This window comes from Panthera uncia (assembly GCF_023721935.1).
Source record: "Panthera uncia isolate 11264 chromosome C1 unlocalized genomic scaffold, Puncia_PCG_1.0 HiC_scaffold_3, whole genome shotgun sequence".
NCBI lineage: Eukaryota > Metazoa > Chordata > Mammalia > Carnivora > Felidae > Panthera > Panthera uncia.
In genome coordinates, this window is record NW_026057584.1 from 30,249,024 (window position 1) to 30,276,553 (window position 27,530).

Below are 27,530 nucleotides of genomic sequence, written 5' to 3' on the forward strand. Positions count from 1 at the left end.
TTATGTCCTTCTGCCCATGAAATCCCAGATAAAGGCAACATTAAACCATGAAGTAATCAGGAGGACGTTCAACTGACTTTTGCTTTCCCCCCATGAAAAAAACACACAGAAATCAAATTGTGATTTAAAAAAAACACACACAGAAATCAAATTCTTTTCGAAAGTGGTTCTCGAGTTAATTGACCCTCCTACGCTTTTGGTGCCACAAACAAATGCTTGCCTGCCTGATGGGCAGCACCCAGCGCTCTCTTGAGTTGGATCGTAAGTTAAACTGGGTTTTCATCTTGGGCTGTCACCAGGGTCACCCTGAACCTCTCTTCCAACTCCAACAACTTTTGTAACCCCTCCCATCCGTCTCACTGGGCTCCATCCATGTGCATATGATTCTCACACAGTTCCCTTACACAGTGCCCCACAGCCAGACACAGAGGGCAGCTAGCTACCCGTCCTCCCGGAGGTGCCCAGCTCCCCGCTCTCCAGCCGTGACCACACTGACCTGTCTTGAAGATCTCATAACGCAGGGAGAAGCCTGCCCCCTGCCTGGCGTAGTCGGAGGTGAACTTGATGTAGAGCACGGAGCCCGAGGAAATGATGGTGGGTGGGGCGATGTTCCCACAGTGCTTTCCCAAGAGGTCTGCAGATTCACTGTCCCCATCCCGAATCTCAATGAAGTCATACCTAAGTGAGGATGATACACAGGGGCACATATGAGCAAAGATCACGCTCAGGAGATGAAAGGGACCATTGTCTCACTCCAGCTCCTGTGCCCTCCATTTCCAGATGTTCAGGAGTTTCAGAATGATAAACAAAGTGCGTTTAGGTTTGCTCGTATAGACCGGTGAACCTAGATATAGGAAGTTGCATTGCCTTATTGAAGCCATGAACAGAATGGGCGCCTCAGTGGATGGCTAGGCTTTAAGGCCTTATCTTTTGCCCACATAAGAGCAGTAGCATCATTCTAACAAATTATCTCAAAACAAACATTTTTCCTTCCTTCCATAGCACCACTTTTATTTCCATCACGATCTCTCTGAATCTTAGTCTTTTCGTCTTAGCTCTGCATCACTGAGTGTTACTTAGCCCCTCTGAAATCAATTTCTTCATCTGTAAGATGAGGATAAAAATATCCAGTTCAGAAGGCTGGGCTGGAGATGGAATGAAAAGTATAAGTAAGGTGCTAGGCACTGAGCCAGGCACACTGGGGACAGTCCTGGGATATTTGTTTACTTTCCTGCCCTCTCTCCCATGTTTCCATTTTCTCCTGGGTCATCCCCTCTTTCCTTATCTTTAATTGTCAGTGACAAAGGCTCCCAACCATGGGCCCCCTCCCTCCTTGAGATGACTCTGCAAAGTTCACATCAGCAATGTCTCGTCAACAACACGTTTTTAAAAGGAATCAGCATCATATTAGATAAGGCAATAAAAACCTTTCTCCAAAAGCAGGGGGTGAATCCTCAGGGACCCAGAGTCTATGAGCAAATAACTATTAGCCTCAGCAAGCTGCTGAGCAGGCTGCCCTCCCTGTACTGAAGCTTGAGCTCATTTCAAATAGAATCAAACTGGCCCCAGGTTGGGGAAGACACCTCAAAGACATCCTTGGCTCGGTTCGTGGAATGGCACACACACCATGGGTGCCATTTTATCTGTACAGGCACACAGATCCAGCCTCGGTGGGTGCTCTGGCAGTCTTCACTGTGCCGACTCTGTGCTCCTCCTCTGGGTTCCCAGTAAACATCCCTGTCTCAGCGGCAGAGGTGGGAAATTCCTTCCCCACCAGCTCCCTGCAAATTGCTGGCCACTGCACGATTATTTACCAACAACCACCCATTTCCTTGTCTCTCCCTGTTTATTTATTTTCCATCAGTCTGTTAAAACAACATGTAAGACATTTCTTTCTGGGGGGGTAAAGAGAGGGCCTGGAAAAGCTACTCTCTCTGGGATGTGCCTGCAGACTCCTGCACACACACGGGTCTGTGGGAGCTGGCTGCCTGTAGAAGTGGCTCGTTTGAGCTGGAGTGGCCCAAGGCCTCCCTGCAGCCCCCAGGAGCCATATTTCAGATTGCACAGCCACTTATGGATAAATAGGGCTGTGAAGGAAGTATAAGGAGTGCACCAGGATTAGTGCAATCTGAGACCCCAGAGGGCTGGAATCCTACAGTCAAAAGAATTACAGAAGCTGGTTAGTCTGGAAAAGACAAGATGGCAGGGTTTCCCCCCCAGGAGCTCTGAAGAGACAGCTACAGATTGAGAAAGGCAGTGGAGGTGGGGGAATCTGCGATTTCAGTTTGGGAGATGATGCTGCCTTTGAAAATGTGCCTCCCCACTTCCAAAACCAAAGTGAAAAGACACTTAGTTTGTTCTCAAAGGAAATTCCCCAAACCCTCTGGAAAATCCCTCCTTAGTATTTCCACACTGAGGTAAGCACTGCTGGACAGTCACTCTCAGCTGAGTAATTGTGATGCCTGACCAGGGTACACAACGGTGGAGAAGCTGGCTGTGTTCAGTAAAGCAGACACTACCCAGTTCCCCTAGAGCAGTGCATGTATGAATCTGCGTGGAAGAGTCCCGTCCCCCTGGCCTCCACCCCCCCAGCTAATCCCAGAAGTAGAACTGGGTTTGGATCTCAATTCAGCCTTAATAGCTGGGTGACTTCAGGCAAGTTAATTCACCTTTCTGATCCTTAGCAATGGGGAAAATGACAGTAAAATGGGATATTAGAACCTTCCTCCTAGGGTTGTTGTGAGGTTCAAAGGACCAATCTAATCCATATCTAGTGTCAGTACCCAGCCTAGTAGTTTAGTGACTGCTCAATGAGTGTTCATTGTGATTTATTGTATTCCCACACACATTTCTGGGGTGAAGAGATACAGCAAGTGAGTAGAGGTGCAGTATAAGCGGAATGAACATCTGTTAAAACATTTTGGAGTGCATTTGGGCAGAAATTTGACAAAGTCTTTAATCCAGCAATTCTGCTGCTAGGAACTTTTTCCTAAGAAAATAATCAGACAATTGTGCAAAGATGTACATGCCTCCTTGTGCATGTATAGATATAAGAAAAACAAAAGTGAAGGGCACCTGAGTGGCTCAGTCAGTTAAGCATCCGACTTCAGCTCAGAATCTCGCGGTTCACAAGTTCAAGCCCCACCTCGGGGCTAGAGCTGCTTCAGATTCTGTGTCTCCCTCTCTCTCTCTGTCCCTCCCCCACTCACACTCTCTCTCTCCCCCTCAAAAATAAACAAACATTAAACAACGTTAAAAAAAAAAAGTGAAAAGATGGTTCGTTTATAAACAGCATCATATCTAAATGTCCAATGGTGGGGGGGGGTGGTAAATCAGTTTTGTATTTATAAAATGGAATACTCCACTGCCATAGTAGGTAATGCTGTGGGTCTAGATATTTTGTTCTTATGGGAAAAGGGCCATGCTGTATTGTTAGGTTAAAAAATAGATTTTAAAAAAAGCATGTGTTAAAAACATATACATATACACATTCTTACATATACATAAAGAAAAATGTCTGAAAGACTACCTACTAAAATATTAACAGTAATGAGATATATATGGGTGGTGACATAATTGGTAATTTCTCCTTCCTTCTTTGTTCTCTTCTATTATCTGAATTGCTTACAGGGGGCTTGAATATTTTAAAAAGCCACAAATATATAAAATAATGCTGCTTCCATTAGGATTTTTTTTCATGGTGACAGATGGTAACCACACCACGGCGGTGAGCATGGCAGAATGTATCCAATTGTGGAATCGCTCCGACGTGCACCTGAAACTGACATAACATCGTATGTCAACTGTACTTCAGGAATAATAAAGACAGAATAGAATAAAAGAAAAGGAAAAATAAAACAAAAAAAAAATTTTTTTTTTCAAAGTGGGAGAGCTGAGAAAAATAACCCAGCTCTCAGAACACAGCGGATGAAAATGTAAATATCCTCATCATCATCACCACCGCCATCATCACCTGTCTTGCGGAACCGTGGTGGGGACCAAATGAGACACAACACTGGGTCACCTACAATAGTGCCAGGGGCATGGCCCACACTCGGTAAGTATTTAAACACTTTTTTTTTTAAAAGACCACCAGATACCTCCAGTGTTTCTGTTGCCAGTGTTTCTGGAAAGGACAAAGAGAGGCCCTGACGTCCCACTGGCTGGTTCATTAGAAAGGGAGGGTTTTATCTTGTTGCCTAATCACCCATGGAGTAATTTAGGGGATTAACACAATCAGCAATGAAGTGGGGTTACCTAACAAACGCCATAGCTGTAAGCTGGCCTCAATTTACTCAGTGAATATACCACCCCAAGTCCTCTCCTGTAAATGCTGGCAGCTACGAATACATCCCGACGTATTTACACACGCAGAGAGAGTGAATGAAGGGATGCGTTTTTTGAAAAGGGTTCACATACATCAATCACATTATAAATTTTCTTTCTAGAGCTTGTCATTTAAAGGACCCCTCTGGTGAATCCTTTTGTGAAGCAAGTAATCAGCTCTTACTTAAACTCCTTAGAAAAACCAGATTTTCCTCTTAGGTTTGCTTGAGGGGAAAGGGACCCAGAGTTACAGTTGGGTGGCTAATCGCCGCCCCCTCCCTCCTCCCCGCCCCCACTCCCAGTGCCCGTGATCTGCCCCGTGGACAGGCCCCAGTTAACCACCAGGCCTTGTGGCTCAGCTTCCTGCATAAAGGGCACACACCAGATGACATGTTGACTTCACACAGAACGTCTCACTTACGTCCTGTGTGCCTGACTCATTTGGGGAAATTTTTTATTATTAGGGATTTGCTACAGCTGCAGTAAATCTCCTTAGAAATTTCAGTGTTGTCAGGTTCATTTGGAAGAGCTCACAGAGGATTAGGAAGTTGGTGGCCTCGGAATAAATATGGTTCCGCATCTAGCATCTGATACCCAGCGTTTGTTTGGTAAAGGAATCTGGGCTCTAAACTCAGGGCTCACCCCAGCGACAGTCAGGTAGGATAACCCGCAAAGCCGTTCCTCTTCGAACACATTATTCATTTTCCGGAAGAAAACATAAACCAGCTAACGGACATATTAACTACTGTGTTTGCATTTCATTATTCGTAATCTCCCTCAAATGAAAAAATTCCTTCCAAAGCTTTCACGCTACCTTTTGTTATTTTATTCATTTATTTACTTTGCTAAGCCCAAGTAGCCACTTCCACTCCTACCTTTCTCTTTCTCTCCACAATGGTTCCCGAGTGCCTTTTTACTTTTCTCCTCACAGATTCCGCTATCTGCATGTTGAGCATTTGTCGAGAGAACGTTTTCTGTCCGTTCGTCCTCAACTTCAAAGTCTTAATTTCTCTCCCCAAACCCGCATGTGGGGCGTGGGAATCTTGACGGCGGAATTAATTTTCAGAGACCACGGGAGAGGTATGAAAAAGCAACAGTCTCATCCTTCCTCTCATCACTAAGGCCAACAGGAAAAGGGGCTTTCTGCTTTCCATAACTCTATCCACACTTGACGCTTCCCAGCAGGCCACCAAAATGCTGGGTTAGCCAACCGAGCCCGTGCTAGAAGATCCACTACACATCAGAGCCCCTGTGCACACCCAAATCCTGAAGCCACAACCTTTGCCAATCAGTCAGTGCCTCCTTTTATGCGTATCACAAATGATTAAGACCGCACACTCTGCACATGGCAAGCTCCTTCCAGCCTCTGGGCCTTTGCACTTGCTCTTCTCTCTGCCTGTGATACTCTGCTACCTTTTTCTACGGTGGGTGCCGTCTCATCCTTCTAGGGGCAAATGTCACCTCCTCAGAGAAGCCTGCCCTGACCACCCTATTTCAGACAGCATACCTTTATTCTCCAGCTCACCACCGTCTTATTGCCTTTATAGCTATTCATCGGTACAGGTCTTGTCAATATACTTGTTTATTTCTTTAGAATCTGTGTCCTCACTAGATTGAAGGCACCATGAGGGCAAGGATCTCACCTTTGTGCTGCTGAACCTCTCGTGCTTGCACAGTGCCTGGAGGGCTCACAGTTTTTTGTGGAGTGAGTAAACAGATGAGGGACCTAAGGTTGGTGAATTCTGAAGAATTCACTCTGTGATGATGTTTCCTGAGGGGTTGACTACACTGGGTCCATTTTGTGGACTTTGCCTTTGTGTTCTAACACATTCCCTGAGCTATTCTGGTTTTATCTGGAAACCGAAATGTTGCCTCATGACTCGAAAACACGAAATATAACATTTTGAGTGGAAGAAACATCTCAAATCATGCTGACAGCATTTTCACTATTAGCGGCAAACAAATCAACTATAATTAAAATGCTGTCAAAGTGATTTGAGATTTTTCTCACACTTTCAAAGTTCCATATTTCATGAGTAGATTATGGAGGCCAGAGAATTTACCACCTCCTGGAGTGCCTTTCTTCTGGGAAGCTCAAAGACATCTACAAACACTGTCTTATTAATCCTTACATTAAAACCTGCAGGGAAAATAGGAGGAAAAAACAATGCTGTCATGTATAACTTCTCGGTGAAGAAGCTGCCTAAGACACAAAGAGACCGTGGGCAGGCCTGCAGGATGCTGAAGTCTCTGGTCCATTCAAGGCCAAAGGCAGGTCACCTGGTCTCCAGCTCAATAGTGAAATCCAGCCTCAATGTCAGGGCACATTTTTTTAAGTAGCAATTGTCATTTTCTGGAATTTCTCCCTTTCATTGGGGCTACCCATTTCATACGAAGCTGGAACATCAATGGGAATATCAACGGGAAGAAGTACCGATCATTTATTGAGCATTTATTATGGGCTAGACCCCTGTTTAGATAGTCCTTGGTTTAATCCTCAGTGAATACACACCACACCCTGTTATAGCTACCACCCGTTTACAGATGCAGAAACTGAGGCTCAGAGAGGCCAAGTGACCTGCCCAAGTCTGAGGCAGGCTTTACCCCCAGGTGGTCTCACCGCTGGGCAAACTGGCCTCGCCTCCATTCTTTTGTCTCACTATTGGATAAAGATCTGAGCGCAGTAAGAATAACAGATTGCCACAGTACAATATCATTAGAAGGTACTGGGTATAAAGAAACCGCCTGGTTTCAGTTAGAAACTTAACAGAATCTTGCTCTTTTTATTTAGCTGTTTTGTTTAAACAAAGCCCACAGGACTTGCCAAAATTAATAGACAAATCTTACCAATAGAAGCAGTGAGCAGATTTGGAATTCATGGTTTCAAGATCCACCCAGCTCTGCTTTTAAGTGTTCAGATGGGATAACATATTAATTTTTGCAAGTGAAGTATTTTTATAAGCGCATATATACCCATATGTGAACATATGGTCCATCGAGTGAGAAAACAGTACCCTGTGTATTTATAAGCTCTTAAAGTATCATCTAGAGCATGTATTCTTAAGCCCGTGGATTTCCAGTAGGGTCCGCAGATGAGTTTCAGTAGGTGAGGGAACCCTACAAGTCAAACGCAGAAATTTTGTGTTTGTGTATGTGCACATTTTCCTAGGTCTGTGACAAAAATAATCTTAAATCACTGTTATACAGAAACATATCTGTCTATAAATAAGCGTGCGTGTTCTGAGAAGTGTAGTACATGGGCTTTGTGGGTACACCCATCCAGTTTCCAGCACTCATTAGTGGCCTGACTGCAGGCAAGGCATTTCACCTCTCTGAATCTCAGTCTCTTCATCTATAAAATGGAAAAAATAATAGTCCCCGCCTTATGGGATTGTGGGAAGGACTGCCAAAGTACATACAAGCCCAGAAGAGTCCCGGGTGCCTTAGAAAGTCACCGGGAGACACCGGCTATTTTTACTACTCCTCCTGTTTTTATAAAGCGGGGTGGCGGACGTGGGGGAGAGAAAGGTTACATACACGTGATGTCGTGGAAACTGAACACGTGGAGATGGAATGAAAAGTCATAATGGTAGAGACAGTCTCGGTGCCCCCCCCCCAACCTCAGTGCTAGCAGTGGGGGTTTCTAAAAATCCTCCTTCCGTACAAATCCATCAATAGTGCTTCAGTCACTTGAGTTTTTGCGATTTCCTTTCCATCTCATGTTTCTGAGCCCAGGCTAAAATCAAACAACCTGTGCCTTTCCCCCCCCCCCCCCCCCCCCCCAGCCCCACTCCCCACCTATAGGTGGGTCTTGAACAACCACCCAGCCTCCCTCTTTTTGGTGAGTTAATGCATGTCAACAGCTCAGCACAGCGCCTGGCACAGAGCAAGTACTCAGTAAAGAAATGGTCGTCATTACTGCCGCTATTATTACTGTTGTTATTGTTATCATTTGTGAGATAACTACGGGACTCAAACGGTGCCAAGACGCTACATCTGTTTGCGTATTTGTGTCGGTGCTGCTGCCTTTTTAACAGCGACTGTTGGCAGTTTCATTTTCTTCCTTCATTTCTTCCCACCACAAATCTTTGATACGCGGAGGTTATCCGCAGTCCCCGCACAGGCAGGGTCATCGTGCCTCTTTAGAAAGGAGGAAATCTGACCACCCAGCAAAGGAAGTATGTGAAGAAAATAACCCAAAACAAACTGAAGGAATCATTCCAGAAAACCTTGAAGGCAAGAAAATGGAAACTACAAATAACATCTATTTATAATTGCTGGTTGTTTTCCGCAGAAGCCCTGGGATGATGGAGAGGGGCCCGCCGATCTCATTGTTCCTGACAGAGCAGGCTGCCAAGAACGCCTCGCGACGTGAGGAAGGAGGCCGCTCCAGACAGGGTGTCTGATAAGTCTCACTGAGGATGAACTTTCGGAGAATTAAGGGCACACAACAAAGCCTCCGGCACTTTTCCCCTGACCCCCTGGCTGAACACCGCTTCCCCCACTGACCTGGCTCCCCAGCAAGACACATTCCTGAGGCTGTATGGACACAGATCTGTTCCACTCCCGGACCAGCGAGCACTCTGGAGGCTGGCTTGGGTGGAACGTGTTTGCTTATGTAAGGACTGATTTTCTAGGCAAGCAGTGCCAATGTGAAGTTTAAGGCTGCTGGGCAGGCTCTTTTCGGCATGACGGTTGGGTCTTTTTTCTGTTTGCTGTACACGTCTATAAAATCCTCACTCTGCAGTTAGCTTAAAGGGCCCCTTGTTAGCATTTGGTAACGATACTAGAGTGGGAAGGAGGTAAGAGGAGCCCATAATTTATGTCTGTTTACCAGTAGGCTGGCGCTTGGATGGGAAGGTGAACCCCAGCAAGGCCAGAGACTGCCTACACTGTCCTATGCTGGCCTGGGTCAATCAAGCTTGTGTGCCTCAGTTTGCCTCATCTCATAAATAGGAATCATGCCTCTGTGACTGGTATCCACTAAGGGGAAATCGGAGCACACCATCCCAGGGCTTGGCATGCTGGCAGCATCCTTGCATTTGGCCGGGCAGACAGTTCCCTCTGGAACAGGAGATCACTAACCCTGGCTCCCAGAGGGTCTAATTGTGAGAGCAAATCATAACCTTCCCATCTGTCCGAAAAATGGGAGCCTGCTGGGAATGAGGCACACTGGGCACCGGGGAATCAAACACTGCGTCAGAAAAATGTTTTTCTAAAGGTTTGGGCTCCCGACCATTTTTTCTATCCCCCCTTTGCTGGCATCCAGCCTCTATAACAAAACTTAGAAAATACAAAGCTTGCCTGAAAAATGTACCACGCAGAAATGCAAGCAGGGGACAATTTGGGAGTACGTGGCTGGTGTGATGGGCCCCGTCCTTGGATTTCACTCACTGCAAGCTTCAGGTTACAGAGTTCAGAGCCTCTCCGGGCTCCAGCGGCAGACTTGTCGCCATTGTGCAAAAAAAGCACCTTGGTGTGGAAATGACGGGCCTGCGCGAATGTCCAAGCAGGAAGGGCTGCTGCCACGCCAGGGTGGAGATTCTGAATATATGGCCAGTCGGCTGGAACGGCTTCCACCTCTCAAGCCGCCGCTGGCTAACTGTGCTCTCCTCGACGGCTGTGTTGTGCAGGCACTGTGGCCGCAACAGGCGCAAAAGCAGCCCCCTCTACCCGGTGCACGTGGCAGCATGCTCCACTCCCCGTCACAGACACGGCCCTCTATTCTGAAAGAACTGGCCGGCATCTGTTGGGGGTGGAAGGAGGGAACGTTCGGGAATACCGGGTTCTCTTGGCCGGAGGTTCCACAAGACCAGGAGGAAACAGGTCTAGAAAGGACGCCACCTTCTAGGAGAAAGGGAACCAGATTGCAGGAAGTCTCCCAGCAGGATGGGAGCAGGCTGAGTCAGACCGTGAAGGACCTTTATACATCCTACAGCCGTCACGGGCTGCTTGCTTTGGGCAGGAGCTGCTGGCTGCCTGGCTGCACGGCCCTCATGCCGTCGGGGGGGGGGGGGGGGGGGAACGCTGGTGCCAGGGGTGAGCTGTGAGGGCCACAGAAGGTAAGGGGCCTGGTGGGCAGGAGGGCAGCAGAGACCCCCAGAAGAGGAGTCAGTCCCCCACCAACACGGAACCCAGCCGCCTGGCCTGAGGCTTAGACCAAATCCCGAATCTGCCTGGACCTCAGTTTCCCAGTGGAGAAGACCAAAAATAAAACAAAAAAACCAAAAAAAAACCAAAAAAACCCCAACTTTCTTACCCTCCTACCACTCTCAAAGGGATGACACATAGATAAATCACTTTGAACTTTCAGATGAAAGGTGCTCTATAAACTCCAGGTCTCATCAACCGTAATTGTTACGGTAATTATTTTAATGATAATAATGATGATAATGGGAGAAAGGGGGGGGGGCGTGGGGACGAAACCTCCTACCTTGAGACAAAGAAAAACTCTTCCATTAAAACCTGCATCACGATTCCTTCTGCTTCAAGCTCTCAACCGTCTCCTTCAAACTGCCAATTCCTGGGCTGAAATATTATTTACTCCTTTCCTTCCCAATAAAACAATTATTTGTTCCACTGTTCTCCCGCTCGCTCACTCTCCGGTGTGTCTGGCTTCGCCCTGACAGCTCAGCCATGGACTGTTTACATGTCTCGCTCACCTCCAAGACTCTGGTTCAGCTCCATTGACACTGAAGGCAGGAGAATTCTCTCTGTATGAGGAATCAATTACTTCCGCTGACACTCTATTACTAACCCTCACATCTTCAGATTCCAGCTGCAGAGTGAGGCAGTGGGGGGATGGCAGAGAATTTGAAGAGGATGGCGAGGGGGGCTGGAGGGGACCGGGAGGTGGATGACAGGGAGGCAGAGGAGACCATCGACCGAGAGGCAGGCCTCCACCCTGTATTTAAAGTCACAGATCTCTCTCTCCTTGACTGCCCTTTTGGCATCCAGAGGGGACTGCATGGCAGAAAGAGGCAAAGAAAAGGAATAAAAAACAGAAGAGGACAGGAAAAGACTCGTCAAGGATGTCTAAGGAAATCAGAGAGGCCCCAAATACCTAAGGACAGGAACAGCAGGTGACAGCTCTAGGTAAATAAAGGCAGCTTTCGGTGGTGGCTTTCCAATCCCAGCTCTACTCTTACTGTCTATGAGATCGCTCAGGGCCTCGGTGTTTCCACCTGTTAAATGGGAACAACAGTAGTACCCAGTCCATTATATATAGACCGCCAGGATGCTTGGCTACAAAGTTAGGGGGGAAAAAAAGCATATACAATCATGTGGATTTTATCGCATGAAGTCCTTTGCCAGCTTTCCAAACCTAAGCCCGGTTCACATGTTTTTCTGTCTTCTTTTTTAAAATTTTATTCTGACCCAGCTAACATTTTTCAGGGATTTTCCCTCTAGGAAAAAAATTCTGATTATGTAAATTAAATACAACCATCTACTCTGCAATCACTGAGATGAGTTGTGAGGCCCTAGGTTTTATAATGAAGGTCGATTATGGAAGCTCTTTTCTAGAGGGAAAGACAAGGGCAGCTAATATGTATATATTTTTTTTCGGGGATGATTTATCCAGGCAGAAGTACAAGAATGGAATTAAATTATCTATTGAGTTTCTCTTAATCCAAAGGTTTCAATCCCCCTGTCACCGAAAAGGACAAAGAGAACACATTATTTTCTATAGGACTTATAACTATAGGCAAATACACAAATCCCTTTTTAGAAAAATCTGATTTCTTCACTCGGTCTATTTCCTTCTCCTCTCTATCCCCTCCACACCCTGAGCTCCCACTGAATTTCTGAAGACAGACTCTCACCCGGTGTAATTAGCTGGGAGAATTACACGCAGTTACATGGGGTAAGATGCCTGCCCTCTGGGACCTCTGGCTTCAGAGAAGGTGCCAGGGTTGAGAGGCAGAACAAGTGGGATTGTGTATGAGAAAACCTCAAGTGATTTTCTCAATCAGGAGATAAAAACGCATTGTTAGGAAGGACATCCACAGCGAAGCTTGCATTTGGAGAGTTGTGATTGCAACATCGCATATTTAAAAACAAACTGCCAAAAATAACCCTTGTCCCAACTGCTCTTTAACCTTGGTAGGAGGAGGAGCACAGTCTGTGATGGTTTTTTTTTTCCCATTTCTCTAGCAAGTTAAGTTGCTGGGTGGAGTCCTTGGTCAAGGTTGGTGAGCTGGGGTCTGCTGCCAGCTGAGCTCCAGTCAGCAGGACCGTCCCGTTATTGCACCACGTACCTGCAGGGGGATCTGTTTCTGTCATTAGGCAGGGTTGTTGCAATACAGAAGAATATTGCTGCTCGTTGGTTCCTTGGGGGAATCCGAATATTTCTGTGGTTGGGCAGGCAGTAAATCTATAATAATGTCATGAGTAATCAACCTGAGGCTCTCTCCGGAGTGCAAGACACTCTCCTGAACCAGAGAATTTATACTCTGCTTCGATTTCCAGAGACTCAGGTGGACACCAGCCGAAACCACACCTCCAGTTGAGCAATGTGGCCTCCTGCCCTCTATTCTTAGGAAAGAGACACGTGTTCAGAGAGAGTACTGTGTAGGAGTAAACTGGCAAGTGGAGTTTAATCCAGTGTTTTCTGGACTTTTCCAGGCCAAACCCCACATTCAGGCATTAACTCAGGGTGGGGGGGGGGGCGTGGATCCCTGGATATAGAGTACAAAATTGTAAAGACGCTGGCCAGGGAGGGTGAGAGCAGCAGAGAGTCCTTAAGATCTTAGTTTTTCCTACTTCCTGACCCAGCCCCTTCTCCGAGATGGTAGACGCCTGGCCAGGAAATAAAATTCAATAGCATTGCTTAGGCACCTCTTCACTGAGAACTTTTGTTGATCAGCAAGTCACAAGGATGGCCCTTCAATTACTGTTGTTCCCAAAGGCATCAAATTCTTTCCCCTTCTTATCTTTGGCATGATTCTCTCCACCTGGAGAGCCAGGGCGCACACACTCCCCCTGTCTGCCTAACTTCTTTGGGATTGGTGCAGCCATCGCTTCTTCCGGGGAGCCTTCCCTGATCACCCCAGCCTGGGCTGGGTCTCAGTGCTGTGGGCTCACATTACTCGCCTATGCCGTATCCCCAGTCAGCAGGCACAGTGCTGCGGGGGTGGGCAACAGAGCATAAGAGCGAACAGCCCAGGTTGCAAAGTAGGGTACTCTGGCTTCAAATCCCTTCTCTGCCTTTTTCCGTGAATGGGACCTTGGGCCAGATGCTTAACTGCTTTAAGCCCAAGTTCCTTCTTCTGTAAAATGGGAAGAGTAACAGTGACTTCACATTTTTTGGAAGCAGGGATCAAATGAGATGGTATATGTGAAGCACTTAGCAAAGTGCCAGGCTCAGGGGTGATGCTCCAGATGTAGTAGCTTTATCACGAGTAACCACATTTTTTTTCACTTGCTCCCAAACCCGAAGTGCCACGAAGTCAAAGAATACAATTTGCCATCGCTGCATTCCCAATGCTATCATCTCTCGTGGCACATCATGGGTGTTTAATAACTATGAGTGAATGCATCATCTGTTGCCATTTGGGTGGTGAAAGGCCGAGTCACAGAGAGCCTAGTGACTTCAGTGAGCCTGTGTCTCATCTTCCCGTTGTTACTATGTCACATCACAGGCTGGGCGAATGGGGAAGACAGCTCTGTCTGCCTTTCAACGCAGGTTCATGCCATGCTGACCTATGTCCTGGCATCTCAGATGTAAAAATACCAGTGAAACAATCATTTGCACATGCCTGCTTGGTATTCCAAGACCAGGTGTCTAGAAATGAAGTATGTGGTCCATGCCCTTAGAGGATTTACATGCTCAGAATACAACATATTGACCGCATAGGAACCAAAGGCAAGCCAGCAAATCAAGGAAATACACAATGCTCCGGAGCTCGGCACTGGGACCCATAAAAGAACTAGAGGAATCAAGGAAATGGAGGGGAAGAGGAGGGGAGTGCGCAGCTGGACACTAGGGAGGGGAGAGGGAGGAGGGTCCAAGCACTGGGCGCTCACAGATCTCATACAGATGTAAGGTTGTCTTTGGCTGTTGACTGGAATCAAGGCTGCTCACTGAGTGCAGAAAATCATTGCTGGCTGGGTGGGGAGGGGCTAGATTATTGAGGTCTGGTCTGTTCCCTCTGTTTACTATCGTCAATTTATCAGCCTGGGAAACCGCTACCTTTCAAAGATATCGCCCGCTACTTTAGTAGAAACAGACACATCTTCTAAGATTTAGAGGGCTCCTCTGGCTGTAAATAAATACAAGAGCACCTTGCTTATCCAGGACACTTAGCTAGAGGCCAAATGTCCCTAAACCTCAAAAATGCAGAACATGGGTGGCCTTCAGGGGATGGTTTCAGCCTTGAGCATCTCCAGCGATGCCGGGGACCCCGAGCACTGCTGTTCTTATACTTTGTCCCTGGGGGTGTGCCTCAGTCCCGGCTGTGCCACGAGCTTGGCCAATGGAAGCAAACCAGACATGCTGGCCCTGGGGTTACACTGGCTTGGGGCAGAGCTGAGACCCCAGAACCAAAACTTCCCAATAGACAGCAAGACCTCCTGAAGCAAAATCCGTACAACACAATAAAAGAGTAAAACAAGTCAAAAGAGGAAGGGTCCAGGAGGCAGGGGTACACATAACAGGAAGTGACAGCAACAGTACTGATAGAAAAAAGCCACACACGTCCCCATGACAAAGTACAAAGATGCCCACACGGTGGCTCATTCATCATGTATCCACATAAATAAGATGCAGGAACCTTGCAATGCAGTTATCATCGCACTTTTGCAGACGAGGCAACTGAGCCCTGGGAAGTTGAAATGGTCAACCAACACTCAAATCTCAACCTGTCTGATCGAAATAGGACAGTACCTGACCTCTGTCACATAAAGTGAAGTTTACAAGTAGAAGCCTGAATCATCAAGAAAAAGTTGACTCCCCTTAGTATTGGTTTTGTTTAAGAAGACAGGGAAGTGTGGCACATGATTTAGAATGTTCTCTATCAGAAATTCTTTCAAAAAAGGACATTAGAGCTTTAAAGGAGTATGCCTGAGTATCTAAAACTTCCACTCAGATTCAGCGTTACTCTTCAGTGCCGCGAGGTAAATAAGGTGGTGCTGCGCTGAACACACGTAAAATCGTTAGCGTAAACTTCTTGTGGGTTTTTTAGCAAAAAATGTTTTTTAACAAGACTTTTTTTTTTTTTAACAAGCAATGTTCTTTCAGGTTTTCCTGGTGGTTTGTGCGCTTCGTGGAGCACGTTTTTGTTTTTACTTAAAAAAAATTTTTTTAACGTTTATTCATATTTTGAGAGACAGAGGTGAGTGGGGGAGGGGCAGAGAGGTAGAGGGAGACAGAACCCGAAGCAGGCTCCAGCCTCTGAGCTGTCAGCACAGAGCCCGACGCGGGGCTCGAACTCACGGGCCGTGAGATCATGACCTGAGCTGAAGTCTAACGCTTCACCGACTGAGCCAACCAGGCGCCCCACGAAGCACGTTTTTCAAGACACCCATCTGGAAATGACCCACTCTTAACGGGACCCAGACTCTTGGTTTTGGTTTCCTTTGAGCCCCTGGGATGGGGTCGGGTGCCACGCCCACATGAGGACTCATGAATAAGCTGTGTCTCACACCCAGGTGGGGGCTTTTAAAAGACGTATATATTTTAGATTTCAGAAATAGAGAAAGATTCAACTCTGTGTACATCTGTTCCTAAAGCCCTAATGTTCAGCCTCTTGTCTGATGACTCAGGTGAAAGGCAGCGGTATTCTCTTCCTCACCACAGGGAATGGGTGGCTTCTGCCTGTTTGCTCAGATGGCCCTGAGTCCTGCCCTTTGGTAACTCGGCCACATCAACGAGGCAGGGCCACCGGGGCCTCTGGCCTCTGCCCACAGCCGGTGGTGAATAGGCCCCAGAGCAGCCTGTGGGCGCTGGGGGTTTGGATGCCTGCTAACAGCCCGTGGGAGGAGTTGGGGACCTCACCACAGATGGCGGTGGCCTTGGATTGCACTGACTCAGGCAAAGTTGAGGCTTGTGAGTGAAAGTTTCCAAGCAGACAGCAGGCTTAAGTGGAACCAAATTAATAAGTGACCGTTGGGGGGATAAGGTCTGTCTGGAGTTTATTCATCAACGGCCTTGACCTTTGGGTTGTCGATTTTAAGGGACAGAGAGCCAAGGGTCCAGGGGCCACTGGCCGGGGCCTGTTCCTGGCTCACGGGGCAACCGCTGCAGTTGACCTCATACACAGGAGGGAGAGGGGAAAACACGAGGGGGAGGTGCTGGCCGCCGCCCTTTCTCCACGGTGGGGCTGGCTTTCTTCTGCCGCTCCTACTCACTTCCCTGTTTTGCAGGGGTGCTGCTGCTGAGCCCTCTCACCAGGAGGACGGCTTTGGCAGTTTTCTCTTGGTAAGCATCCACACTATGGGCCTCGAGAGCCAAGTCCAATTCGAAGCATGCACCGGAAATGAAAAGAGAAAGGAGTCTAATTTCCTTCGGTACTAAGTGCTTTCCAAACCCAGGAGCTCCCTTGGAACGAAAAGGAGAGAGGGCAAGAGAGGAGGAACAAGACAGAACTTCGAGGACTTCAATTAGGCTAATTGTTCCTCTCACAAGCAAGTGACACGAGGCAGTGGGGGGGTGGGGGGGAGGAGGAGCCCACTTATTCTGAATGCAAACGGCCGGGGAATGTTAAAAATACCTTGCAGAGTGAGAGACTTCAGAGAACCGGATGTGTCTTTCTAAATACAAAAATTAACAAGAGTGACAGGGAGACAGGGAGAGGAGGGGAAACGGGGGAGGGAGAGAGAATTAAGGATGAGGTTAAGTAGCGGAGGCTTGACCCCAACAGAGCCTTCTTGACAATTTGGCGCTGGGGAAAAGAGACCCCAGAAAGATTTTTCTCTGACCTTCCTGACCTTTTTGGTTCAAGCCAGAAGCATCCACGGGGGAGTGGGGAGGAAAACAGGAAGCTACTTAGTAGGGATGATAAGCCAGATGATAACCTGTAACTTGCCTGCTTCCCCTGCTCCAAGTCGAGTGCGAGGCAACATCCTTGTCCCCTTTTTGCTGCCAGAGACTCCAGCGACCTGAGTTCTCCCCATCCCTAGGGCTGAGTCCTGTGTGGGGAAGGTGGACCCTGCAGCCCCAAACAGGGCAGGGGCGTGTTTTCCTGGCCTTTCACGCTTCCCAACACGTGTTAAGTCACGCTCACCAGCTCCCCGACTTTTTCCTTCCCAGAGCCATGCCTTCTCCCCACTGCCACTATGAATATACATAAGACGACCTCTTAGCAATTTCCCTGGGAGATTTGCTGGCATAAGCATAACAGAATTTGGCCCTCAGTCGACAGAGGTGCTTAGTCAAATTTCCCTGAGCACAGACCCAAGCTCTCTGTGCATCACGCTTCAGTCCGTGCCAGCCGTCTGCAGCCCAGCCAAAGGCACCAGGAGCAAAGACACCTGACAGAGGAGCTCTTCTAACAGACACCCTTGCTAACGTCCACTGCGGGGAATCAGCAGGCTTGAGATGCCGTAAAAGTATTATCAGGCTGCGCATTTAACTCAGACAAAGAGGAACTTATGAGTTACCCTAAGTCATCCACTGGGTCAAGAGTAGGTCTGGGATTAGAAAACCCATCTTATGACTCTTCGTCACATGAGGCCTCATCCATCCCGGAAACCCTCGGGTTTTCCGTGAAGACTACCTCTCGCTAGGAGAAAGCCATTATGTAGGTGTGAAGCAGTCCCAGGAGGATAACGATGCCATCGATTCACCGCCTCACAGTCTAGCCCTGGTTAAAGAGGGGCCTGTCTCCTGCACAAGGATGCGCTGGCCTGGACGTAGGCCCTGCTCCCTTGCACCTTTCTCACCCGCTGGCCCCGTTAACTTTTCAGTACTTGCAACACCTTGGTCACAAGGAATGTCCAGACTGCTCGTGAATCATAAGGGGACACTGAACACCCATCAGAGCACTGGCACATCACAGGTGCACGTTTGGAGCAGAACGTGATCGTCGGCACATTCTTTTCTGCACGGAAAACTCGCGCTATTGTTTCAATGAGCAAGGACTTTCAGATAGAGCCCACTAGACGGTACAAAGCACATTCACATTCTTGACATTACAATGCTACCTTCCCCTCCCCTTCATTTAAGGGACCTCGGTGTCAAGGAGGCATTTCTAAAGCACTCACAGTTGTCCAAATGTCCACTTGGTATCTCCCAAGCTACACATTCCCAAGGCGGCAGGGCTGACGTTGTGAGACCAGCTGAGCTGTCTTGGGTAACTGACAACCTCTCTGGGCTTCAGTATACAAGTCCTGACAGCACCAGCTTCCCAGGGCCACCGTGAGGACTGGATGGATTGCTATTTGTAAAGCAATTAGAATGGAGTCTCTTAACTAAGTCCCTAACACTGGCTTCGAGACTCTAACCGGTGCAGCACAGACAACAAGAGTCAATGTGAATCTTCGACCTACCAGTGTAGCCTCCGATTTTTAACTCGCTTGCAGCTGCTTCCTCAAATAGCAGCCAGATCCTTCGGGGCTAGTCTCCGCTGGGGGGGGATCTGGCTACTAGTTTATCAAGGAAGCTGGTGGGGTTTCTGTGTGTGGTGGCAGCGGTGGAAATGGGGAGATCTCCGGGGGGAAAGTAAATCCCAAAGTCAAGAGCTGGCCTACTGTAGTCCAGCCCCTGCCTCCAGATGGATTTCTCCCTCACTGCCTCCTTTGAAGATGGGGTGCTACTCCCTACACTCTTCACTCGGGAAGGCTCTTTCTTCCATGCTATGGGATCCACTGGGCTTTTATTTCCCCTGAAGGAGAACCTCAGCTTGAGGTTTCCTCCCAACCCCCCACCGGTGTCACTGTTCAGCAGGTGCTGGGGTCGGGGGTCCTGCCATTAGGTGGCAGAGGTGGCGGGAGGGAGCCCCGGGAGGTGGTGGGAGTGTGGCTCACGGATGCCCAACGGCACAGTATGGTGCTTACTTGCAATCGTGCTTCTCAATTTCGAAGTGAGGGTTGAAGTTGAGGACGATCTTCTGGTTAGGTTCAGGGGCGTAAACAATCCACTCGCAGTTCTGGTGGGAGGGGTAATCCTGGGGGTAACCTGGGGAGGTGATATAGCCAGCATCTTTGGAATTCAAACGACCTCCACAGGCTGAGTCTGAAAGAGAAGGCAAAGAAGCCAGAGAACTTCAAATATGCTACAGCCTTCCACCCCCCCACCCCACCCTGGTTCTTTTCGCTACCAGTGGCTGATTAAAACCGTCTTACAGACCTTTTATGGCAGTCCAGAAGACTAACCTACTTACTCATTCAGTGGAAGAGATTATTTCAGCTCATCTTCCCCACCCCACTCACCCAACTGCACACACACACACACACACACACAGACGTGCTCACAATTGCACACACTCCTCAAATTAAAATATTCCAGAAAATGATCATAAATATACTTAATTACATGGTCTGAGATTAACAAAAACAAGAGAGCTGCAAACATAACATGCCCCCTGCCTTTTCCTGTCTCCCCTCCTTGGCCCGTCTTCTTCTGATGCAAACCTCTCATCTCTATCTTTATCTCATAAATCCTTCATTTCATTCGGTGTGTCCCAGCCCAGCCCAGCCCAGGCAGCCAGAAGTAACGGCTCCAGGAACTGACAACAGTGGTTTTGTGGGGCCGACCCACAACCGAGCCTGGTAACAATTACATGTGATGGGGAAGAAAGCATTTTCAGCTTTGGGCCAGAACTGGCCCTGGAGGGTGATTTTAGCTTCTTCTTCTTCTTCTTCTTTTTTTTTTAAGAAAGAAAAAGCAAAAACCCCAAACATTTAATTCCACATACACCACAAATTTGATTTATTATTTCATTATACACCGAGTGGAAAAAATCTGCATCGCAGAATTCACTGGCTCTGACCTCAGAGTTTCGACAAAAGTGCTTTGTGCTTTTCTCTCGCTTTCTACCCACTGTCCCTCCTGCCCGGTCACCACCACCAGGGTGTGCTGCTGCTTTGTCCGGCGGCAAGCAGTAACCAGCCATTTGAAAGGAGGCTGCAGGGGATGTAACGGCCCCCACCTTCCCAGCGGTGCCTGGCTGGAGGTAAACAGCTTCACGTGAGCCAGGAGGCGAGGGGGCGACTTCAAAGGCAGACAAGGTGGGCGCTGACATTTGAAGAATCTCCTGTACTGGGGAGTGAAGTTCTGTCATCCCCAGGAGGGGTTCCTGGGGAATGGGGGTTTTGCTTAATACCACAGTAGAACAGAAGACGGGAAGGCACAAGAGCCCTGGAAATATTCAGAAGCCTCCTGGAGACCTTCCTGAGATGCATGCCTCTCTTAGCATCAATCACGATTTAATATCGCCATCTGCATGGAGCAGCATGGGCCTGTGAATTATGTATTACGGCTCAGCAGCCACCCTACAGGACGGGGTCTTTCTCCCGTGTTCACTCTTTGAGGGAAAGGGTCATGCATTTTTTAACTCTACAGGTGCACTTTACTATCCCCCATGTCTGTTGGCATTACTGTCTTCCAGACCTCTGCTTTAGATTACCAGCCTGACAGGCTTTAAATGCATAAAAGATGGGCACGCCGCACAATGGTGGTTGGGACACACAAATCCACACAAGTAGCCTTTTAGGCATCGTGCCTCCGAGAGCTCAAACTGTGCTGTGCTGAACTGCCCAGAATCTAATGGATTCAGGTTCCACTTCCTACTGGGTGGAAAACAAAAGCAGGCCATTTCCTCTGCCTAGCAGCGGCCACATCATCCTCTAACTAATGACCCCGCACCCTCCCCAGTCCAGCAGGACAATGGGCCCAGCCCTCCTGCACAGACAGAGAGGAGGCCAGCAGTGAGGCCCGGTGCCGCCCACTCCTCTGCAGCCAACCCCCACAGGCTGCCCCGGTGCCCGTGCCACCGCCATGTCGGGCACCCGACACCTTGCAGCAAGTCACGCTGTGGCCCACTGGTGCTGGCTCATTCATGCACGTGAAACTGGCTGAGAGGGACCCTCTGAGAAAGCAGCGGTGTGGGGGCTTCGATCACCAGCTGCTCTTACCACGCTAGCAGGAGAGGGAAGTTTCAACTGGGTACCCCTCCTCTGCCAGCTATTTTGCTGAAGAGTATTGCCCTGACGCACACTCACCCCAAACCGCGCTTTTCGCCTCGGACCTCATCAGAGGGAACCTGAGCTGAGCTCCTGTTTAGTAACTGTTATGGTTTCCACATCATCCACCCTCTCTCCCTCCTTCTCCCACCCCTGCCCTGCTTCTCTCCAGCTGCTCCTGAAAGAAGAACTTCTCCTTCTCAATTTTCCACTCCGCCTCCCCTCCCCCCACCACCAAGTTCAGGCTTTTAGTAATTAGACTGGGCACACATCATCAGCAATAAAGACAGGAAACTTCCTCATAGGCAGGTTTCGTTTCTCATCCACACCAGGAGCAATCATTTTCCCACTCAGAAAACACTTTTAAATGATACAGAACCCATGGCTGGTAGTCTGTATTTTCCACGGTAAAAACTTAACTGAAAGATAAAGGAGTAACACATCTCTTTCTGTCCTTTCTTTATCTGAAGAAAATCAAGGTGCTTTATTAAAATTTTTGAAAACTCATTACAACATCTGCTTTGCTTTTGTGTGGTTAACCCTTTCGATACCCAAACATTTATAAACTCACATTCTTGTGTGGATGGCCCTCACACTCAGAAACACACCCAAACGTGGATATTGCACATATATCAGGTACGTAGACATATTAGAAAGTCACACTTCAGTCCCGCACACACTTTCACACCCTCTCATAAAATATCACACATCATTTGCGCAGACATATATCCACCAAGATAAATACTAGAATTTCTGTCTCTATTTTTCTTGGAGAGAACTGAATTCTTGAAATATATCAGTAAAACTTGTAAGGAAAACACACTTAATCCCTCTACACCTCCTCTTGATCATTGATATTTCATATCCAGGTTTGGGGGCCCTTCATTTCTTAAATACAAAGACACCCCCAACCGAAATGAGCTGGACTTTCTTCTGAAGATCTATACCATCTATTACCTTGGAGGCCTGTATTGTGTCCCCCTGTATTATGTGGAACAGCATAAATGCTCTCTGTCGGGTCTCAGAGGAGTCCAGCCCAGGCAAAAGAGAGTTGAACTCAAGGGCAAACCCCTTTAGGCCAGTCTCCACATACTGAAGGGGAGTTGACCCTGGTGAAGTTTGATCTACTGAGCCTGTTTGGTGAGTTAACAAGGGACTTCTTTCTCCAACCCTTCTGTGAATACCTTTCACCTGGGGCAAATTCATTTCCCAAAGAGGAGCGGGCAAACCCAGGCCTGGGCTGTTCAGAGGGGGTTTTCTCCTGCATCTGGGAGGGAAGCCTGAGGGATGAGTCAGCTCAGGCCAGATAAAGACCTCGGAGGCCCAAGAATAAAAGGATTAAAGTGACACCTCTAGATGTAATTGGAAAGAAAGTCCTAAAGTCACAAAGGCCTGATTTTTTTTCCTCCAAGATGAGTATTTAGGTGTTTTTATTTCACATATGAAATGTCAGATTATTTCGGACATCTGTATCTTTCTCTCTTTTTTTGTTTTTGTTTTTGTTTTCTCTTCCTCCGGTGCCCTTGTTTTGCTGGTCACCTAAGTATCATCTGATGCTGCCTGCAGGTAAACTGGCTCCTGATCTCGGTAAAGGGATTTTGTATTCATCCACTTAACAATTCTAAGGTGTTCTGCCAGCCTCGGAAGGAACTCGCCCTCCTACAGAACCCAATTTAGGACAAACCGTAGTTCCTCCGTAACATCAGATTTTTAGGAAGTCATAAGGAATAAAAGAAAATCTTAAAAAAAAAAATCTGGTCACCTTCTAAGGAAATTCAACAGAAGTTGTTTTAAAGGAACACTCTATGGCTTAACCTTGACAGAGGGATTCACTAAAAGAAGCCTGACTGTTGTGAGTACTTTAAAAAAAAATTTTTTTTAACGTTTATTTATTTTTGAGACAGAGGGAGACAGAGCGTGAACAGGGGAGGGGCAGAGAGAGAGGGAGACACAGAATCTGAAACAGGCTCCAGGCTCTGGGCTGTCAGCACAGAGCCTGATGCGGGGCTCGAACTCACAGACCGTGAGATCATGACCCGAGCCGGAGTCGGACGCTCAACTGACCGAGCCACCCAGGAGCCCCATGAGTACTTTTAAATAATTAGAATGGCAATGGCTTACTTCAGGACAGGGAGAGACACCAGGTGACACCAGGCGACAGAAAGCTGGCAGTCCCACAGCAAAGGGAGAAAAATCAGATCACCTGGGTTAGCCGAACTGAAAAAAAAAGTCCTGGGCAAAAATGGACGTTTAGGACTCGCTGAAGGTGGGATTGGAGAGTCCGGCTGTTGTCGGAGGTGGGTCTGGGGTAACGAAGTGGGGTGGGGTGGTCTGAGAGTAGTTAAGAGGGGACACGGCACTTGGATTCTTGGTGACCTTCCTGGGTCTCAGCTTCCTAAACTGTAATTCAATGAGTGGGTTGAATGAAGTGGGATGAAGCGTGTAGTTTTAAAAATTCTTCTTAGAAGGTGTTTGTTTTCTCTTTGGATAAAACTCTACCCAGAACTCCAGTGTCCAAAGCAGAGAGAAGTGGAGCTCTCTTGGATGCAGGAGGTAGGGTGACGAGAAGGGGTGTTGAGTCTGGGCCCCGCAGTTCCCTCATCACCTCTGAGGGGCTTTCTCAGTAAGAAGATCGGGCTTCTTGGAACAGGACGTGACACCCACCGAACTAGGCATCAGTTCCCTTATTACTTTAAAATGCCTTGTGAAAGAGAAGGAGTAGGCTGATTGGAAGACACCTATTTCTTTTTCTTTTTAAGTTTATTTTTATTTATTTTGAGAAAGATACAGAGAGCAAGAGGAGGAAGAGCACAGAGAGAAGGAGAGAGAATCCCAAGCAGGCTCCACGCCATCAGCACAGGGCCGATATGGGGCTGGAACTCACTAACCGCAAGATCATGACCTGGGCTGAAATCAAGAGTCGGACACTTAACCGACCGAGCCACCCAGCCATCCCAAACATCTATTTCTTGTATGTACCTGAGGGCCATACACTTGGTGGAGAAAAGCAGTCGATCTCATTTCCTATGAAAACACTGTCCTTTATTTATTAAATAATTTATCCTTTGTCCACAGCATGACCCCATCCTGTGGGTCCACTTCTACAGCATTTCCTTCTTTAAATTATTAGTAGCAAGGCAAAGAAGAAGCTCTTTCTCCTACTTGAAAAGAGAGACGGTTGTCACCTTGCCACTTGACTAACAAGAAGCCTTGTCTTCAATATGGTCTCACCACGGGCAAGCTGTGTGACCTTGGGTAAGTCAGTAAACACCTCTGAGCCTTTGTTTTCTCATCTGTAAAATGAGGGGAGTGATACTAAAGGTCAGTTCCAGTTCTAAAATGCAAAGCCTGTATAATGAGGTGAGGAAAAGATCCTATACAACCGATAGGTGGAACCAAAAATTTAAAGACTGGTCTCCCCTCCTAGAGAACAAGACATTTGTTCAAGGTGTCACTTCTGCTTCCTCTGTTTGGTAAGCCTTGAAACAACCTCTAGGATTTTTCCGATGAACATGCCTGTCTTGCATTATGGAGAGTTCAAATGTCTCTTTTAATCACATTAGCTCTACTGACGTGAGTTTCTCTCCTTAACTGAGTCTGTGGCTGCATGCTTAATAAATAGTGTGGATGTTCAGCAGTGTGTGTGCGTGTGTCCACAACAGCGATGCATAAAAGGAAAGCCCAAGAAGAGTTTCTTCAAATCCCTTGCCTGAATCATCTAAGTCCTCCGCTCAGGGTTTTAACCAAATTTTGCTCGCTAACCCCGGATAAGCTGCTTTTTAAGAGTTATTTCTGGGAGCCGAGGCTGGATTTTGTTTTATTCAAAGCGACTTCAGTCTGTCACAAGACAGTCTCATAAAATCTGTATCTTGGCTTAAGCTGGGAAGAAATGAACCGATCCATCAGCCTAGGAATGTGGCTGTTTGACCACTTCCTAAGGCAACTGGGAGGGGATTCAATCTATTCAATTTATGGGGCCGGGTGCCATTGAGTGATGTACTCCTGAAGGCACAGCAAATGGAAATCTCTGTGAACTTTTGCAGTGATAAAGTTCAAAATCTGAATAAAAGAACCTCCGGGAGGACAGGATGGAGGGGATGAGAGAGAGGGAATGAGGCCAGCCTGTGAGCATGGAGAGAGGAGTGAGGAACCAGGCAGGCTTTTGCTTCGGAAACACTTCCCGTGGATTCAGAGGGGACAGAACTGGAAATTGGGTCTGGAAGTAGGACCTTTGGAAAGTCTTCCCCCCTTAATCTGGATTCTAAAAATGAACCTTCAGTGTTACAACGTAAGTTCGATGCGATGACCCCCTCTGACCTCGAATCATGCCACCTGTGGTAACCTTGTTATTTGTCATCTTATATCAGAAACAAATGCAATTCCAATAGGGCAGTCAATATAATAGCATTAGTTTATATTTATGTCCACTCTTTTCCAGCCCTCATTGCAAATGCAATTTTGATGCCCTTGATGAGAGATCTGGGATTACAATTCCTGACCATTTCAACAGACATTTGGGGAAGGAAATGGAAGAAGAATAATTTTGAGGTCTCTCCAAAAACCAAAGGAGAATAAAAGGTAATATAATATTTTTTTCCATTTATTTTGATTAACTGAAGGCTTATGTTGAAACATCAATGGCTCCCCATTGGTTAGTGAATGAAATCCAACTCCCGAGGCCTGGCAACGGGGCCTTGCATTTAGCCGAACCTATCATTTCCGACCTTCTTTGCAATCATTTCCCTCCACACGTTCTAAACTGCAGCTCCTGAGTGTTCCCCAAATACACCAGTGTCCATTCCTCTGCTCCCATCTTCCCCTATTACACCTTTTCCAGCTCTAACGCCCATCCATCCTCTACCCTGGGCTCAGATGTGACCTCCACCCTTCCCTCCCTGGTGTCTCACACCAAGACTACTGTTCCCCCCTCCCTGTCTGGAACCTCCGAGACGGAAGCTCTTTAATGTCCTTCTAAGGCATGTGAGGGCTCCGGAAGGCCTTATCTGTTCTTCTCCACCGAGGCAACTCGAGGGTGTGACTCCTTCCTCCGTGAACTTTATAGGATCAGACTCAGAGTCTTACCCAAAAGTCAGACTCGGTGACGTTTGGTGAATTATTCAGTTACTAGCTGCCTAACATAACACCAGAAGCAGCCCTAGCTGCCACGGACTCCGAGGAAGCCTCAACACAATCATTCTGCTTCTCTAGTACGACTCTTCTTCCCCAGCCCGCAGCTGCTATTGAATGCGGAGATGTTTTTGTGGTGAACCGAGAGTTTCAGTTAACTTGTTTGGAACAATAATACCTGGTCATGAGGCAGGGTTGAGTCCCGTGAACCATGTCTCCAAAGACACTCTAAGCCTCCGCTAATAATGATGCAGGTCAAAGGATATTTACATCTTAATCCTAATGATGGTAAAAATAATTTATCTGAGGGTCTCTTGGCCTCCCTCACTCTTCCAGAGGTGAGTTCTAGATATTTGTTGTCAGTAGCAACAGGAAGATGCACATTACTTCTTCGTCACTAAGCTGTTTGCTGGTAACAGATTATCTCTTGCTGGGTTTCAGTTCCTTTCTCTCTACTTCTATCTCCCCATCTCCCTTCCCCTGGCCCCCATTATGCCTTTAGGGCACATCTGTTTTATTTTTTGCCTTTATCAAAGCAATTATTATTACGGCTCTGCCCAGTAATTTGCAATTCCCTCTATCTTCTTTGCTGAAAGACTGGCCAGAGCCCAGATCACTGGTTATCAGGATCCTTGGAGGCAGTGAGCAGGGTATCACTGGCTTTGTGCATTAAGCAGGCCAGCAGCCCCGTCCTCTGCACACTACTGGGGAGAGCTTTCCTTTTGTTATTCCCAGCTCCCCCACCCCTCCTTTTTTTCTGGATTAGATCCTGACTCTTTTATGAAGACCCAGAGGGAAATGGGATTATTAAGAGTCTTGCTGGGTAAAAGCTATTTTGTCTTTATGATGACTTTCTTGAGTTCAGCTGCTGAGGGGCTTTAATGCCAGAGTAGAAGTTATTGCACATTCAGGGGAGCACCGTGCACAGAGTGCTCCCTGCTGAGCATACCTTCTGT

At 47.5% G+C, this 27,530-nt stretch overlaps 1 protein-coding gene across 2 annotated transcripts in view; it reads right to left on the reverse strand.

Annotated features, from left to right (window-relative positions):
• Positions 1 to 27,530, reverse strand: part of NRP2 (neuropilin 2) — a 113,776-nt gene that overhangs the window by 78,621 nt on the left and 7,625 nt on the right. For both annotated transcript variants that reach the window (XM_049615081.1, XM_049615082.1), the window contains exons 2-3: positions 19,321 to 19,498; positions 497 to 678 (exon numbers count right to left, since the gene is read on the reverse strand). In XM_049615081.1, coding sequence (XP_049471038.1) covers positions 497 to 678; positions 19,321 to 19,498 — 360 coding nt within the window. The remainder of the gene's footprint in view (positions 1 to 496; positions 679 to 19,320; positions 19,499 to 27,530) is intronic.